The sequence below is a fragment of the Cupressus sempervirens genome, chromosome 8, assembly GCF_028749045.1.
Source record: "Cupressus sempervirens isolate cs-2001-9-10 chromosome 8, ASM2874904v1, whole genome shotgun sequence".
In the NCBI taxonomy this organism is placed as follows: domain Eukaryota; kingdom Viridiplantae; phylum Streptophyta; class Pinopsida; order Cupressales; family Cupressaceae; genus Cupressus; species Cupressus sempervirens.
The window spans coordinates 280,421,933-280,441,333 of NC_143125.1; the positions used below are offsets into that span (position 1 = coordinate 280,421,933).

A 19,401-nucleotide genomic window follows, 5' to 3' on the forward strand; every position below is an offset into this window, starting at 1 on the left:
TGATGTGTTCTGATTTAAAAGTGAAAATGGGGTAAGTTGTAAGGGGAATTTTTATAAATTTTACTTAAGTTGAAAATTGACTACGAAATGAAAACTTGAACCTTACTGTAAACTCAAATTGTGTGTTTTCAAAACCAACCAAAACTATAAAAGTACATTGCTTGTTGTATGTTTTCTTGTATCTTGGGTTTGGGGTTGACTTAGAGTGTTGACCAGTTTCGGGATGTCTACTAGAGGTTGAGAGTTATTGTTTTGATGATGTCATGGTTTTGTATATATACTTGATTTTGAATCAGTCCTGTTAGGATGATTGTAGTGATGAAATTTGTGATTTTGATCAGTGATGTTTTGAGTACCTTCCAGTTGCTTGTTTAAGAACTGATGTGTGGTTTATGGTCGTATGAGACCTTTTGGTTTTACTGAGCTTAGGTTAGGTTATCTGTATGTTATGTTGGGAAGTAGCTTGCAATGAAGGCCAGAGCCCTAAAGAGGCTGCCTTGGTAGCCCATTGTAGGTTATTTTAATAAGTGATAACATTGCATTAAATGAGAGTAAAATGAATTAATAAGAGTCATTGTTTTTCCTCGTCCATGCCTCGAGTGCTAGTACAAGCCAAGATGGGAGTAAAGAGGATGCTTGGTTGCGACCTTGCTTCGTTAGTATTCCTTGTCAGTACGAAAGGACACTAGTGTCGCATAGAGTCACTAGGGGGTTGGATTCCAATGAGGTTGCTAGGGTAACCTTAGAGTTGGCTCATGCGATGACAGTTGCCCACTTACATAGTAGATTTCCTACGTGTCATTGTTGCCTTGGGTTTAGATGTCATTTTTGTCTTGGTACTTTTGAGGTAGATTGCTTTTAGGTGTTTCGTAACCTAGATGTTGGATTTGACTTTTGGGATTGTTAACTTGTTTAGGACTTGAGACTATCTCCTCGGTGCGGTGGGAGGGGACCTTTTTGGTTTCATGAGGTTGGGTTGTAGTGCTTTTTACTTTTACCATTGAGATCTGACAATTCGATGCCGTTGTTGGAGTTCCCTGTTATGTATTACCTTTCATTTTGTTCTTGTATACTATGATGGATGGTTATACTCTATTGTATTGTATTTGATTTCATGAATCTTATGAGATGTTGTAATCTATTTTATGATGTCTATTCTTTCAACCTTTCATGCCCTGTGACTTGTACAGTGGATGATTGTGCATATTGATTGTTGCCAATTGCTATCCCATAATTGTATATTATTTAAATGGATTCATACTTGTATTTTATTCTTTGATGTGGATTTGTTATGTATTGGATTTAATGTTAATTGAGCTTAATGCGATTCTACGTCATGGGACCCTTAAGAGATGTAATTTGTTTATGTGTTACTTATGTATGAGTGTATGATATTGCTTCTGCTATTCTATAACTGCTGTTGTATATTAGCTTTCAAAAAAAAATTGTTTGGCAAATTTAGTGAAACTTTAGGTTAATTTCTTTGGGTTCCTTTGTGGGGTGTTACATATGTGGTCTTTTGAGTTAGTTATGCATTGTAAACTTGATGCCTGTCCTAAGTAATTAATTGTCTTAGGTATTCAATGTTTGTAGCCAAGCCAACTTGTGGCTTGAGAGTGTATTTAATGGGAGTGTTTATTTAATGTCTATTATGCTAGGTCGACTTATGGCTTGGTTTAGTATAAGTGGAGGGTCTTGTGAACTCTAGAGTCATTATTCGTCTACCATGGAGAGCAAGGAGTAACTGAGAGAACAAAGTTTGTTAGCAGAGCTAGTAGTTGCGGCTTGAGAAACAAGGAGGTTGCTTGGTGGCTTGCGAGTACAAGTTTAGATTCTTCTTGGGGTTTCTACTAGATTGCATATATGGACTAGCTAGGAGTTTGGATCTTGCAAGGTCTTGCAGAATTACTTTTGTGATTGTTTATATATTTGGTCGTAACCCGAAAGGCCTTACAGCCGGGCATGCTGGATGTAAATCTTCGAGTTATTGTTTATATTCTACTATGTGATTATTTGTTGGGGGTTAGGACATCTCCTTTGGGGATTCTCCTGCGTTGCAGGACATCAGATCAAATACACATATACACAACAAAAGCCTTCCACCAAGTACTAACTTTATACACATGCACAGAAAAAATCATGTATCGTGAGTGTCCTTTGAGTAACTTGTTTTGCGTTATATGAGCATCGAAGCGACACGAAGATGAAGAGTGTCGTGTGGAATTAGAAAAGATAATAGTTACAATCATTGCTTACTTCACAATTAGCATATATGATGATTGAATGCAAAAACTAATGGAACACTTGAAGACTCAACATTAATAAAGATTAACAAAGTAGGAATATTCTATCAATGAGAGTTGAAGAGAACAAAATGGCTTGGTCACGAACAATAGTCACACAAAGACTCTACGCAGAGTAGAAGTAATAACTGAAAGGTGCCAATACCAATTTTCAGCGAATACAAAGCCTCAACCGGTAAGAACAATATAAAGAAGGAATTGTTATTACACAAAAATTCTGAGAACTGCTGATTGTAACATGTAAATGTTCTTTTTCGCAGCTACATAATTTCAACATGCAACACATTACCGAACATGAATTATGCATACAAACTAGCAAAGATACGATCATCCTAACGATCCACATCATCAAGGAAAACATAATGCAGCTAATATTAATATATATCTATATTATATTAAATTAGTAGAATGAACACATGAATAAAGATTAATTAAGGAAGGTGTTCGAATAAGGATATAGCTGTTATGAAGTGACATGGACGTATTCTTGAAAGCATCATTTCATCATACATTATATAGGATGGGAGTCAATTACTCTCATCCGAGAATCATTGATTTGTGGGAATAATAAGAAAAGAGGAATCATAAATAATTATAAGGGTACTCTTGTCTAAGAATCATTGATTTGTGGGAATAATAAGAAAAGAGGAATAATAAATAATTATAATGTTCGTTTCTCATCAAGGAAGAGATCAACATAACTCAATTCGTCAACCACAATCAATTTAGGTTGCAAGGCCGAAATCAATCTGCAGTATATAGTCATTGTAGTAAGGTACGTTAGTATTTAATATTTATTATGCAAGAAGAGTAAATATATTTACACCCATTCCCCTACCACACTGCCAAGGAAGAACTAAAGTAGAGGATTGAAACACTGCCTTGGAATCACCAAAATGGTGCATTCAAGAAAGAGGCCCAAATAAGAAACAAAATGCCTCTCGTAACATCCAAATAGCTACATAATTTTTTACTATGCATTCATTTAATTCTTGTTTAATAAGGAAAGAGGCACTTCAAAGCTGCCTAGAATAAGAATCAATAATCATTTAAACCAAAATAATAATAAAATCAGATTGTACGTTAATGCTTAGTGTTTAATATTTTGATACTATATATATAAGGCGAATATTAATTATAGCCAAATATCGAATCACGGGATCATTCACAACACATAGGAACAAAGATACTTGGAAGGGTATTACAAGTGTCACACAAGAAAGATGAAAGAAACTAAATAAATGAATTGCTTAATTCATATTATTACACAAAGCCATTTATTTAATATTTTCAATTCAAATCTTTATTTCCTATTAAATAAGAAAAATCACTCAAAAGCATTATAAATCTTTATACCTCAAACGTTCAAATAAGTGCCTTGTTAAATTAATCATTAATATTGATTAATGATAAATAACAATCTTATAATGTAATCAAATAATAATTAAATCACATAATCATTTTTTTTATTAGTTAAGCAATATATAGTATGATTTGATCTTTATTTATCGATTATATTTGTACAACTAAAATAATTGATTAAATCTAATTATTTAAGCATCATATATCAATAAAATGAAAACAGGCACATGAAGACATAAGGAAGGGTATTAGATCCCCCTCCCTTGACTTTGACTTACTCCTAGAAGTTACATATCACACATTATACCAAGATTACACTAATGATCAAAAGATGTCAAGAAAACATGACAAGAACAAACACACACTCACACAAACCTTAAAGAAAAGGGATCAAGATAATTTAGAATTGTCTACTTGACAACCTAAAAAGGAAGCATAGATAAAAATATCATATTGACATGGAATGACGACAAGTTTGATCTAAAAGGTTGGGCCTTAATGCTATCTCCATCAACAACATCCATTGAGTAAAGGCACACTCAATTCTTTATATATACACACACACACTATTGAGTAAAGGCACACTCGATTCTTTATATATATATATATATATATATATATATATATATATATATAATGTTCCTATCCTGTCACTATTCGAGTACTAGGAAGGCTAAACCAACCAAGAGGAGCAGTCTAAATCCCAAAAGGATAGATTCCCAAGACAAGGTAGGGATCATTGTCCCTTTTGTATCCTTTAGGGCACAGCCCCAAGCCAAGATAAGGGCTTGGATTTGTAAACTTTGAGGAAACCTATCAAGTGGGTCTCTAAGTGCTTTGGGTTGCATTCAAGTCTTATGTCTTCTGATACCAAAGTCATAGCAAGATCAGTCTTAGCTATAAAGAGCTATAATAGTATAAGGAATCCAATTACTTAATATGTGTAATGAATGAACAATCTTCCATACTTGTACCATGTAATTAATATTGAAATGGAATCAATATATCTTTCTCAATTGAACTTAGGACTTAAGAATACTTAAATTGGGTTAATTTTGTTAATGGCTGGGTATAGACCTAGAAGGGTACATTGCATGTTGATGCTGATTGGGAATTCACCTAGGATGCTTCTGCATCCAACATCATATATACATACATATATTTTCTTTTTGGCAATATTTGCGTTAGAGATCTTGAAATTTATATTATTTGTATATGATTTTGTGTTTTTTTATTCAACCTTGATGAAAATAGTTTGAAAACACACAAGCAAGTGAAAATAAATTCAATTGGGGTAAGTGAGTTGCAACCTTGAATAGTGGAAGGAATAGAGTTTTGGATGTGTAAGAAATGAAAGCAATGGAGCTTTGAATGGGTAAGGAATGAAAGCAATGATGAGTTTTAGATGGGTAAGGATTGAAAACCTTGGAGTTTTGGATGTTCAATAAATGAAAGGTTTGAAGAGATGTTTTATTTTATGCTTTCCATAATAATAGAAAATATTGGGCCATGGGATCTAAAGGATGAATAGGGCACGGATACTTTGCTTGGCTACAACCTTAGTTCATCTTGCGGACAAACCTAGGGCATACAGTAGTCGTGGATGTTCGTGAATCATATTTAAGGTGTACCCACGTGTGGAATATATTAGAATTGGGGCACAATATGGATATGTGGCTATGATCTTGGTTTTGTTGATAGGTGTTTTATGACCACACCAACAAAAAAATAAAGTGCCAAAGACATTCTATCTTCTCTTGAATAAATTCACCACGTATGCTAAGTTTGTGCAGAAGATCATAGAGGTGACTCCAAGGTTCCCACTGTGAACTTGCAATGTAGTGTGGATGAGCTTGTTTGGGGGACTTATGCTAATTCACTTAGACTTAAAAATAATGTAGCAATATGTTTGCATCAACTATTCCTAACTTCTATTTGAAGCAAAGTGTAAATGGAATGAAGGTTCATAAATTTAAACTACAAATTCTACTCTTATTTATGCAACAAAATGTTGAAGTTGTGGTGAGACCTAATCAGTTCTAGGCATGCCAAGTCAACTATGCTAATGAGGATGCAATCTTCAATGGATTCAAGTATGATTTTCAAATTACCAATGCTCATCATACCATAAATTATGCAATTCAATGATCACCAAGTAATTGAAGTGCTTGTAATGAGGCCCAAACTAACCATACACTGTTATTTGTAATCAAGAAACACCAAAAGGTGTGGACACTAGTTTCACCAAGTTTTTAACAAGAAGAAGATCTTTCATCATCTAATTAACTATCCAACTACCTTACTTAAACGATAAAATCTTATGCAACTTAAGCAAAAAAAACTAAATGAGGAATATGAGAAACTGTGCAATACTCCAAAAGTTCACAAGTATTCACCATGCAAAGACAACAATGAGTAAGGAGTGACTTTGGTAGTATTGCATGATTTTAGAAATAAGATTTCATGATTTGAAATGATAAATCAAAATTCACTTGGCCATCCATGGCTGACCATGTCATGACTTGAAATGGAGACAAAAGTCGTGAAGTCACCCATGTCATAAAGCCTGTCCAAGGCTAGTTCAGACTCTGATCTGCCTTTAGACAGCGTCACAGCCCTCTGCAAGGCAAGATCAGATTCCAACGTGCCTTTGGACAACGATTCCAAAGGTTTCAGACCAAACTCACTTTTACAAAATCAATCTTTTCTTTTGTTCAATCGATTTCTGCTTACTCTTCCAATTTCGTTTGTTTGTCCATAATGTTTGTCTCTTGATTGCATGATTTTTGTCTCATTAGGTCAGATTTGACTACCCATGTTTGAATCTCATTACTAACTCACCCAGATTTGTTCCATGTATCACTTGAATTCATCTTTTTAAGGCATTCAGTTTGACTTGGGTTTTGAAAGCATTTGCTCATGATTGGGCAGGACTCATCGATGTCTTGGATCCTATGTCCAAGGTGAGGTCAGATTCCAACCTACCTTTGTGCAGCACTGTCTAAGGCAAGGTCAGAATTTGACTTATGCTTGGGCAGCACTTAAGCTTTCCAAAAAAGTTTTCCAACTTAGACTTAAAACTTGGATTTAGTACACGATTTCTTAAATTGATCAATTTGAATCTGATCATAAAACATTCGATTTTTCTTGTTGGATCTTCCATTGTCTTCGTTGATGTTGCTCTCTACTTGCAGACTTGATTGCCATACTTGATTGGTTTACTCAATTGTTTGCTGAATGCATGATGCTCAAGATCAAGCATGCTTGGAGGATTTGCCCACAGGTCTAGGTTCTGTCATTTCGTCTCAAGATGTCATTGCATGAGCAGGGCAGTAATATAAGATATCTTGGATTCCATCCTAGGTGAGGTTGGATTCCTACCTACTCTTGGACACCACTGTTCAAGGTGAGGTCAGATTCCAACATACTGTTGGACAGCCATTAAAGCTTTCCCAAAAAGGTCTTTGCTCTTATACTTCACTATTGTCAAGCTGGATGCTCTCTTATGCCTTGAATGAGATCTTCAAATATTGGTCGGATTACAGGATCTCAAGTTTAACTATTGCCAAAACCTCACAAGTTTGTATTTCAACATCTTGCCTTCAAATTTGCTAAGTGCTGTATGAAAATTGCAATCTTGTCATTGGGAAATCAGGGCAACACCTAACTCTTTGTTGGGCATTCTCATCATTTTGCAAATCATAATTTGGTCAAGGCTTGAAACTACACATGTGCAAGGACATTTCACTTTTAAGGAAATCCAAGACTCTACTAAGGGCTGGGTTCTCACTTGTCAACCTCACTCAGTCCAAATTTCCAACTTGCAGCTTACTGGCCTAGAGACTGAAACCACTGCCAAACCTAAATTAAGCCAGAACTATCCTACTGCAAAGCAAAGAGTGGAGATCCCCATTTGCAATTGGGTGATGGTCAAATTTAGATGAACTTAGATGAACTTGGAGCATGCATAAGCAATGACTGTTTGACTTGTATCCATGGTGTAACTAGAGGTTTATTGGTCAAATTTATGACAAGTATGGGTGACATGTTTGTATATGGGCAACGCCTAACTCTTTGTTGGGCATTCTCATCATTTTGCAAATCATAATTTGGTCAAGGCTTGAAACTACACATGTGCAAGGAAGTTTCACTCTAAGGCAACCCAAGACTCTACTAAGGGCTGGGTTCTCACTTGACAGCCTTACTCAGTCCAAATTTCCAGCTTGCAGCTTACTGGTGTAAAGACTTTGAAACCACTGCCAACCCTAAATTAAGCCAAAGCTATCCTATTGCAATTGGGTGATGGTGTGAAAATCTCACAACAGGTTCATCTTAGGAGAACTTGGAGCATACATAAGCAATGAGCATTTGACTCGTATCCATGGTGTAACTAGAGGTTTATTGCTCAAAGTGATGACAGGTATAGGTGAAGTGCTTGTATATGGGCAAACTTGATTTGCCTTTTTCTTAAAAAATCGGCGAGTGATTTGTAGGACTCGTCTTGAAGGAAAATCATAATAATGTAAGTGAAGGTAGTCTTAAGCCCAAACATAAAATGGATTTGTAGGGGTCCTCATCCAAAAGGGAAATCATAAAAACGTAAATGAAGGTGGTCTTAAGCCCAAACATAATGTAAAAATATAAGAAAGGCCGTAAAGACACCAAACTGCCAACAAAACTCAAATAAACCTGCAGCCCAACCAAAAGTATGAAAGTCAAGCTTTTAATTGACTACGAGCCCAACACACCTCAACAAGGCGCACCTATTCAATCATTTCTTAATCACCAATGCCAATAACAATATCAATGTTCCATCCTTCAATTTCGTAATTGATAATTGCATGTCATGTCCCCTCTTTCGTGCTAGTCCTTTTGGCACCTGGTTAATCTATCTTCACATCCAGATAGATTAACAACATTACCAGTAAGGATGCCAGCGAGTCACAAGGGAAGATTTGTCTTAAGTTCGTCATTTAATGTATTAAAGTACTTTAATAAAGTTACTTTATGTTTTAATAAGGCATTCACTTTATAAAGTGACTTAAGTGACTAGAAGACGAAATTGGTGTTTTATCCCACATCTCTTATTCCAACACTTTTCCCTCACTTTGAGGTTATACATAAGAGACTTCGTCTTGGGAAAGACACAACGAATGTATATGATATTTCTTCAAATCCTAGTGGTTGCTTAAATGTGACTGGATTTCTCCTAAGGACAAAACCCCTTACGGAAGAACAGTGAGACTAGATGCAAACCCAGTAACTCACACTGTATTCGCAAAGCTAAATATGACTTATTTTGACTCTTGGATGGTTAATGGAAGCTGGAGTTAGATAAAGAACAGAGGGTCGTAACAGACAGGTTGCCATCAGATTTATTTGAGTTGAGACAATAGATAGGGAAGCCATTCGGTCTATTATAGAAGTAAAACATCAAAGTAACATTCTCTTGTTTCAGTTATACATTGCCAACTTGTTTCCTGATTACCATATCACAGTATAGGATATCGGGTTTAAGGAACAACTGTTCAATCACTCATCATGGTGAGAGCCCTGAATAGGTGAGAGCTTCCCCAGTGTTGACTGGGGGTAATGATATCAGAACTAATACACAGGAATGTGGAAACTTATGGGAGTGCCAATGTTTTGATAGTTGCCAGTTGTCTGCAACACACCAGTGAATGGAACACACTCACATCTGTCCACCATTTAGCCAACTTATCTATTACATGATTGCGTGGAAGTTCCTGAAGTTGTGAAGGTTATAGTGCAGTCCCATCAGCAAGCCCAAGGATTGACTGTAGCAGATTCACTGCATAAGGTGGTGATAATAGACGTTGGTGTGGTAACGAAGCGTAGTCGGGTTCCCACAAGAGTGCCTCAACTTCATTCCCGGGTCTATACCATATTAACAGTCAGATGAAAGTTTAAGGACGACAAGGTCAGTACAAAAGTTTGGTCACGATAGGGGCACAACATTCACTAAGGAGATGCAGATTTGGAATACAATACTAGGGTTGGGACAATGACTAGAAGGCATGTGAAGATATTTAGAAGTTGGTAGTTCCGAAACTAAGCAGTCATATAGGTTTCCAATACTATGCATTCTAAGGCCAGTTTCCTTTATCTATCTCCATTTACATTTTAAACTTGTGATTAAGAGTGTAATGGAATAGCAAGTTATCATTCATTCAATTTGCATTTCGTTATGATTCAGAATAGATATGTCATTGTGTAAAATCTGCTATAACAAAGGATAATATAACTGGTATTGTTATTTCCTGAGAATCCACCATGTTTTTGTAAGCTTTTGTCATATTGTTATACTCCATATAGACGTTTTTTTTCTCTCAGCTATGGTAAAACATAAAGCATTCAAAATACATGTCAACTGTTTGACGAAATATTCCGAGTGGAGATTTACTTAATTTTGATCCTACTAAGTCCAGATCATTACAGTGGTATAAGAGCCACAGGTCCTGCCATCTTGTGGGTTAATCAGGAAGTAAAATGGCAGCAGGGTATGAGGAAAAAACTTTATAATTATAGTCACCTTCAATCGGAACAAGCAGGGTCTTTGGAACAAATTGCTATTGAGGATAGTTGCTCAGTGGATGAGGAGTTGATTTTTGGAATAAAGGAACAAGTAGAACAGACTAAACAGGTTGCTCAATTTGAACAAATAAACAACATTCAAATGGCACATAATGAAACTGAACAAGACATGGAAGCAAGGGAAACATTGCGAGCTATTAGAGATGGGTAGAATAAGATAGCTGATGCGCTTCAACAACTTGTAGTTAATATATAGCAATTAGCCCCTGTTAATAGGAGAGCCTCAAGTCATCACAGTGGAGGTAATAGTGTAGCTAGGTCACCATGAGCTGTTAGGGCTCCCACATGTAACATTGATAGGCCTTTAATGCCAGTGTTTAATGCAATAGAAGAGGTAGCACCACCAAATTTACTAACGGATAATGTTATGGCAATGTATGATGAATGAGATTTGTTTCCTGATCCTATTAAACAAAATATGTCATTTGTTCAATATCTAAATAAGAAAAGATTTAGATAGACAATAGCAGGATAAGAGGCCTAGAGCACCAAACAGAGACCTAAAGCATGCTATGAACAAATTATCTCTTCCTACTTTTGATGACAGCAGTAAGACATCTGCGAGAGCTTGGATTCACAAGCTAGACACGTACCTAACTCTTAAACCTATGTCAGAGATAGAAGTCATTAGATTTGCTACGATGTAGTTAGAGGGAGCGAGATATGATTGGTGGCACCATTGGTTGTTTACACAGGATCAAGATCTCATTACATCATATGAGACTTTCAGCTCTAAGCTGATTACTCGCTTTGACAAAACGGATATAGAGGTCTATTACAAGGATTTGGCACAACAGTGATAGGGCAGATCTCTAGATGATTTGATTGATGAGTTTCAGTGGATCTTGGTGATGGTTCCTGACATGACAGAACAACGAAGGTAATGCTGTTCAATGAGGGTTTGCAGGATAGATATAGAGGTTTGGTTAAGGTACTTAAACCAAACACTCTGGATGATGCTATTAAGATTGCACATGATCTAGAGTCATCCTCTTCGATATTATAGCCTCCTAAGAAGACGTGTAAAGGGACTTCTTCTTTCCAAAAGAACAAAAACCAGCATAAGTCTACACTTCCTAGGATGGACTTTGAGACACGAAATGAATTCAGGAGGAAGAAGTTATGCTTCACTTGCAGAGAACCATGGACGCCAGATCATAGATGCCTTGGCAAGGGCAAGATACATTATGTAGAGGTACTTTCAGAGGAGGAGGATGAGTAGTAGGAGGGAAGCTATGCTGATGGTAGTGATGAGGAGGAGAACGAGGATCGACCACCTAGAGGGAAGAAGAAGGAAGGTACCCAGGGGCAGCCTCCTATCATAGCATCACTCTCTAGCGATCCCACGGGACACCCCTTTCGTTTGAAAGGAATTGTTAGAAGACAATGTATTATATGTCTCTTGGATACAGGTGCCTCGAATAACTTCATAAGCTCACGATGGGTTACCAAGAGGAGGTTACAGATTGAGGTTAGGGTGGAGATGTGCAAGGAAGGTGTCAGGACTTCCAATTCGTTTTGATGATTTCCTTCTTGAGGTAGATTTTTATGTGGTGGATTTAGATGGATTAGATGCCATGTTGGGGAGACAGTGGTTACAGACTAGGAAGATATAAGGTTGACCTTGAGAAGATGCATTTGGAGTTCTTACAGGATGGCCGACAGGTGGTCCTCAAGGCTATGCCAGAAGGGGAGCCCAGGTTGATAACAACTCACAGGATGGAAGCCATTTTGAGGCACGATGATATCGAGTGGGCGACATAGTGTTTCATCTCTTCTAAGGAAACACAAGATACAGGACAACAGTACCATTGTGACATCCAGACGGTGCTTGACAAACATAGGAGGGTATTTGAGGATTTACCCCTAGGTATTCCACCAGATAGAGGGTTTGAGCATATCATTGAGCTAGAGGAGGTGCCAAACCTGTCATTACCACTCCTTATCGTCACCCCAGGCATTACAAGGAAGAGATAGAGAAGACGATTAATGAACTGTTAGATATGGGACATATCAGGCCCAACTCCAGCTCTTTTGCCTCTTCAGTGGTGTTGGTTAAAAAGAAGGATGACACTCTTCGGATGTGTATTGATTACCGCACTCTTAATAAGAGGACCATTAAAAATAGGTATCCGATTCCCCGCATTGATGAGTTATTGGATGAGCTTCATTTAGCTGTTTATTTCTCGAAGATAGATCCTCGACCGGGATACTATTAGATATGAGTCTGAGAGGAGGATGTGCATAAGACATCTTTCAGATGCCACTATGGATACTATGAGTTTTTTGTGATACCATTGGGCTCACTAACACACTAGCTACTTATCAGTTATGCATGGACCACATCTTTAAAAAGCAGCTACGAAAGAGTGTGCTGTTCTTCTTTGATGACATCTTGATTTTTAATAGAACTTGGGAGGAACATTTGCAACACCTAGATGAGATCCTTAGCCTCATGGAAGAACACTCTTTATTTACACAGGAGTCTAAGTGCGAATTTGGATTAATTGAGATTCTCTATCTGGTTCATGTGATTGGTGCAGAGGGAGTTAAGTTATATCAGGAAAAGATACAAACAATCCTTGATTGGCCACCACCGAGAGATGTATCTGAATTGTGGGGCTTCCTTTTGCAGGGCTTCCTTGGCCTTTGTTCTTGTTATAGGTGATTCGCTAAAGGTTTTTCCTAGGTAGTAGCCCTTCTTACCGATCTGACATGGAAAGGGGCATTTAGATGGACAGAGGATTCAGAGTTAGTCTTTGATAGACTGAAACAGGTAATGAGCACATGCTCAGTTTTGACACTTACGGATCTTTCTAGACCTTTTTTTTTGGAGTGTGATGCTTTAGGGAGCGGAATTGGGGCAGTTTTGATGCAAGACTGACATCCCATAGTGCTGCAGTGGCAGAGAAGAGAAACACTGTAGGAGGCAACATTGTTGAAAATGTAATAGGAAATTTAATGTTATGTTTTAAATGCTTTTAGTTTTTGAAGTTTGTAATAACGTCCTACATGTGGTGGCATACCTAGAGTAGCAGTTCGATAAGCTCTCCAGATATAGCCACCTAGGACCAGGTGTGTGGATCTTAAATTAGAATAGTTTTTTTTTAGTTCGTAGGTGGAGTGTTTAATGATTTTTAGAATCCAATAATAGGTAGTAGGCAGTTTTTGGAATATTTCTGATTTAGAAAACGACTATCTAATATTGGTAGAAAAAACGTTTCAGATTCTTATCCTTTTTTTGGATAGAAGACGTTCTTCTTTTCTAAATAAGAAGAAAACGTTTCACATCCTTTAATTAGGAAAAGAAAGTCAGTTTTAAAATGAGAGCCAGTCGGCTATGTAAAAAAAAGACGAATCGAATTTGGAGAGATATGGAATGTTTTTCATTTTTTCTTTGTGCAAGTTTTCGATGGTCTGAGTTTTGAATGGATTTTTCTTATCTTCTCACTGGAAACAAGTTGATAGTTTGCAGAAGATTAAAAATTTTTAGTTTTGGGTCGAATTCGGTATGTTTGCAGAAAATTAATCTCAATGCATGGGTAATATCTCCCAAATGAACCGTTGGATTTCTCTCAAATTTTTATATGTTGTTTGAAACCTAGTTATGCAAAATATCAACGGTTGGATTGAGAAAATATTGTCTGGTTCAAAAGTTATACATGTCTGTTCACGGGTCTATCTAGAGACAGCAAGAAGCAATGTTTTGCAGAAAAATGTACTCCGATGCGTGGTCAATATCTCGGGTTTGAACCGTTGGATTTCTCTCAAATTTTTATATGTTGTTTGAAACCTAGTTACGCCAAATCTCAACGGTTGGATTGAGTAAATCTTTTTTGGTTTGAAAGTTATTCATGTCTGAGTGCAAGTCTATCCGGAGGCAGCAAGAAGATATTTTGGAGGATTTTATTTTCAAAGTTTTGTTTTGAATCTGATTTTAGTGTGTGATCTTGGAGGTTGTAGTTGCCCCTTGAAGCAACTCAGTTGAGTGTCTGATTCCTCCTGAGTTTTCCAAGGTGTGGCTCTGCATCACATAGTTTTCAAGAGTAGGAAACTTAGGGGCAACAAACTATTATATTCTACTTATGGCAAGGAAATGTTGGCCATAATGCACGCTTTAGCCAAGTTTAGACAGTACTTGGTAGGAAGTAAGTTCACAATAAAGACTGATCATAACAACCTGCATTACTTTCTAGAACAGAAAGAATTGAATGAAAGACAACAAAAATGGGTCAGCAAGGTTCAAGCATATGATTTTGACATTGAATATGTCAAGGGTAAAAACAATATAATTGCTGATGCACTTTCTAGGAGACCCTCAGTGATGGAGTGTTGTGCCATTTCCGAGATTTCAGCAGATTGGAGGTCCCAACTATTAGTTGAGTATTCTAAAAATACTCATGCTTGTCAGATTAATGATGGTCTACTTCAGGATGATCGGTACAAGGTAATGAATGATAGTATATATTATAAGGGTAGAATCTACCTAGTACCAGAATCTAAACTTAAAATGAATATTATGCACACTATACATGATGCACCTTTAGCAGGTCACCTAGGCTTTTAAAAAACCTACAGGCATATTAGAGAGAGATTCTCATGGAAGGGGCTTAAGGACGATGTATTGTAGCATGTTAGAGAGTGCTAGATGTGTCAGCAGAATAAGTCAAGACGGGCTTCCCAACAGGTTTACTTCAGCCTCTTCCTATTCCAGCTCAGAGGTGGGAGAGTATCTCCGTGGATTTTATTACAGGGTTGCCGAGGGTCCAAGGTAGGGACTGCATTTTTGTGGTGGTAGACAGATTGACTAAGTTTGCGCACTTCTTTGCTATTGCAACAGACTGGTCGGCCTCTTAGGTGGAAGAGTTGTTCTTTTGAGAGGTTTTCCGTCTTCATGGATTATCCAAGACTATCGTGAGTGATAGAGACAACAAGTTTCTTAGCACCTTTTGGCAGGAGGTTTTTAGATTCACAAGTACCGAGTTGATACCCAAATCTAGCTATCACCCGTAGATGGATGGTCAGATCGAAATAGTAAATAAATGTGTGGAAGGGTATTTGAGAAAATACATTGCAAGTCAACAAAGAGCTTGGGTTAGATGGTTGTATTTGGGGGAGTATTGCTATAACTCCACATATCATATGTCCATTCGGATGACTCCTTTTTGCGCTCTTTATGGCTACGAACTTCTCTCTTTCATTGATTTGGCTTTACAGGACAGTAGGGCTCCCTTAGCCAAAGATTGGGTTCTGGATCAACAGGATATTATCAGATCTTTTAGGGATAATATTCAGTAGGCACAAAACTAGCATAAGTTACATGCTGATCAACATCGTACTGAGCGAAACTTCGAGATAGGTGACATGGTTTATCTTTGTCTCCAGCCATATAGATAGAGCTCCCTGAAGAAAAGTGGGTCAAAAATGCTTAAGCCCAAATTTTGCGGACCTTGTTGCATCACCAAGAGGATTGGTGAGGTTGCTTACGAGTTGGATTTACCTGGTGATAGTCGAATCCACAATGTGTTTCACTTCTCATGCCTCAAGAAGGCAATTGGTCAGTAGGTTGTATTGTCAGAGGGCTTGCCTCTACTTGATGAGGAGGGTAGGCTTGTATTGGATCCGGCAGAGGTGATTAAGACTAAGGAGAGGAAGCTACGAAACAGATTTGTCAGAGAATATCTAGTCCATTGTAAGGATTTACCGTATGAAGACACCACTTGGGAAGGTGAATCTATTTTATAACATCCAACATTGAGATTGCTTGAGGGCAAGCAATCCTAGGAAGGGAGGATTTTCATGTCCCCTCTTTCACGCTAGTCCTTTTGGCACCTAATGAATCTATCTCCACATCTGGATAGATTAATGACATTACCAGTAAGGATGCCTGCCAGTCACAAGGGAAGATTTGTTTCAACTTCGTCATTTAATGTATTAAAGTACTTTAATTAAGTTTTTTTTATGTTTTAATAAAGCATTCACTTTATAAAGTGACTTAAGTGACTAGAAGACGAAATTGGTGTTTTATCCCGCATCTCTTATTCGAACACTTTTCTCTCATTTTGAGGTTATAAATAAGAGACTCCGTGTTGGGAAAGACACAACGAATATATATGATATATCTTCAAATCCTAATGGTTGCTTAAATGTGACTGGATTTCTCCTAAGGACGAAACCCCTTACGGAAGAACAGTGAGACTAGATGCAAACCTAGTAACTCACACTGTATTTGCAAAGCTAAATATGACTTATTTTGAGTCTTGGACGGTTAATGGAAGCTGGAGTTAGATAAAGAACAGAGGGCCATAACAGACAGGTTGCCATCAGATTTATTTGAGCTGAGACAATAGACAGGGAAGCCATTCAGTCTATTACAGAAGTAAAACATCAAAGTAAGTAACATTCTCTTGTTACAGTTATACAATTAACATTCTCTTGTTTCAGTTATACACTGCCAACTTGTTTCCGAAGTAACATGTCACAGTATAGGATATTGGCTTTAAGGAACGACTGTTCAATCACTCATCATAGTGAGAGCCGTGAATAGGCGAGCTTCCTCAGTATTGACTGGTAGTAATGTTATCAGAACTAATACACAGGAATCTGGAAACTTATGGGAGTGCCAATGTTTTGATAGTTGACCAGTTGTCTGTAATGCACCAGTGAATGGAACACACTCACATCCATCCATGGTTCAGCCAACTTATCTATACATAATTGCACGGAAGTTCCGGAAGTTGTGAAGTTTATAGTGCAGTCCCGTCAGCAAGCCCAAGGATTGACTGTAGCAGACTCACTGCATAAGGTGGTGATAATAGACTTTGGTGTGGTAATGCAACGTAGTCGGGTTCCTACAAGAGTGCCTCAACATCATTCCCAGGTCTATACCATACTCACAGTCAGCCGGAAGTTTAAGGACGGCAGGGTCAGTACAAAAGTTTGGTTACAAGAGGGGCACAGCATTCACTAAGGAGACACAGATTTGGAATACAATACCAGGGTTGGCACAATGACTAGAAGGCATGTGAAGATATTCAGAAGTTGGTAGTTCTGGAACTGAGACTACTGGATGCAGTGTCGTGGGCAGTCATATAGGTTTCCAGCGCTATGCATTCTAAGGCCAGGTTCCTTAATCTATCTCCATTTACATTTTAAACTTGTGATTAAGAGTGTAATGAAATAGCAAGTTATCATTCATTCAATCTGCATTTCGCTATGATATAGAATAGATATGTCATTGTGTAAAATCTGCTATAGCAAAGGATAATATAACTGGTACTGTCATTTCCTGAAAATCCACTTTGTTTTTGTAAGCTTCTGTCATATTGTTATACTCCATAGAGACATTTTTTCTCTCAGCTGTGGTAAAACATAAAGCATTCAGGATACATGTCAACTGTTTGACGAAATATTCCGAGTGGAGATTTACTTAATTTTGATCCTACTAAGTCCAGATCATTACATTGCGCTTGGTGATTTGATATGTGCATCTACTGGCAGCTTGTTTATTATAGTGAGTTTGATGCTTTGTCAAACAACTTAATGGATGTATTTTGGTTTGTAAATCATTACTTAAGTCTCATTTGTAAGCATGTGTGAATTGACTGGTTTGTCTTTCATTTAATTTTCAAGACTCAAAAGTGTTCCTTATATATGTCAAGATTCTTAAAATGTGGATATTAATTTCAAATGTGTCAAGGAGACTTTAGAAGTATTATTTTATAAAAATATAGGACAAAGTTTCAAACTTGCTATGATACTATGTTGGATAAGTCAATTTTGTCCAAACAATAATTATGACCGTCAATTGGTAAAAGGCAATTGTGGACCCCTAGTTTAGTATAGAAGCCGTACATGAGGATGATCGATTTGATCTTTTCTAACCTTACATGTGCTAAAGAGTTTGTGTGCAGCAATTTAGAAAGAATATTATGCTGACTGCATCAGCTTCTGTGCAAACATTTTTGGTAGTGTTTAGCATATTCTGTTTGCCTTTGAAGAGTTTTGGCAAGTGCTTATTTTATTTTAACAATACCTTTGTAATTGCACTTTTTTACTTACATTAGAATTTTTTTTGTGCATTTTACATTCATATGGTACATTAATTATTTTTAAATCTCATTTTTAATATTTTCCCTTGTTAGTGCATATAAGCAGTATACATTTCTAATATGAGTTCAAAAATTTCCTATGGCAATTTGTAGTGACATTTGTGGCCAATGAAATTTGGCAATGTTATTGTATGGCAATCACTATAAATCAATTGTCTTTTGGAGATTTATTTTCAAACCATGTCCGAATTTTATAGGAGAAAATTCAGTTTGTTTGTGTTAGTACACATGTTTATTAATTGGTATAAATGAGAGGATTGAAATTCTGCTTGTGATTTTGGGAATACAGCTGTCTTCCCTGTGGACATTTATTCGGTTGGTCATGTATAAGGAAATGGATTCAACAGGGTGGAAAGAGAATTGGCAAGGTAAATTATATTTTAGCTCTTTCACTACAAAAATTATTAATGATATTTAGAACCTATTATATTGGATTAGTGAGATGTCTACACCAAACTTTAATATTCAATTTTTTAATTGAAATGTAGTGTCCACATTGTAATAAGAAGTGTAAGGTTTCTGAGATAAGAATACTCTATGTACCACGGATAGCTGTAGCTGATGGGGAGATGCAGCAGGTCAGTTGTGTGCATGTTTATACCTACTATTCTTTCCTTATTATAATATCTGGTGTAATTTACTAAAAGGATACCTTAATTGTCCATGTACCGTCATAGAGTCCTTTGCATTTTCTTCTAGATATTTATAAAATAAATATTTTAAATTGCTCTCCTTTTTTTAATCTTCCAAATCATTATCACTTATTTCTGCTATCATGTTAACAGGTTAGTGTTATGCAGTTTTTGTTGTCTGATATAAATGTCTCTTTGAACTTCAGGAACTGATTTTGCTTCAAGCAGATAATGAAAAGCTAAAATTGGAGGTAATACAAAGCAAGTTGAGAAATATTATAATTATAGCATTTTTATTGTCTTTATGATACTTATCCTATAGATGAGTTTTTAAGGGGACAAGTTATTATTGTTTTAATTTACTCCTGTATTTAATAT

The 19,401-nt window shown here is 36.8% G+C and overlaps 1 protein-coding gene across 7 annotated transcripts in view; it reads left to right on the top strand.

Moving 5' to 3' along the window:
- Positions 1-19,401, top strand: part of LOC149542530 (uncharacterized) — a 98,398-nt gene that overhangs the window by 23,341 nt on the left and 55,656 nt on the right. For all 7 annotated transcript variants that reach the window (XM_089797459.1, XM_089797462.1, XM_089797458.1 and 4 more), the window contains exons 2-4: positions 18,681-18,759; positions 18,880-18,969; positions 19,230-19,274. In XM_089797459.1, the coding sequence (XP_089653585.1) occupies positions 18,681-18,759; positions 18,880-18,969; positions 19,230-19,274 (214 nt within the window). The remainder of the gene's footprint in view (positions 1-18,680; positions 18,760-18,879; positions 18,970-19,229; positions 19,275-19,401) is intronic.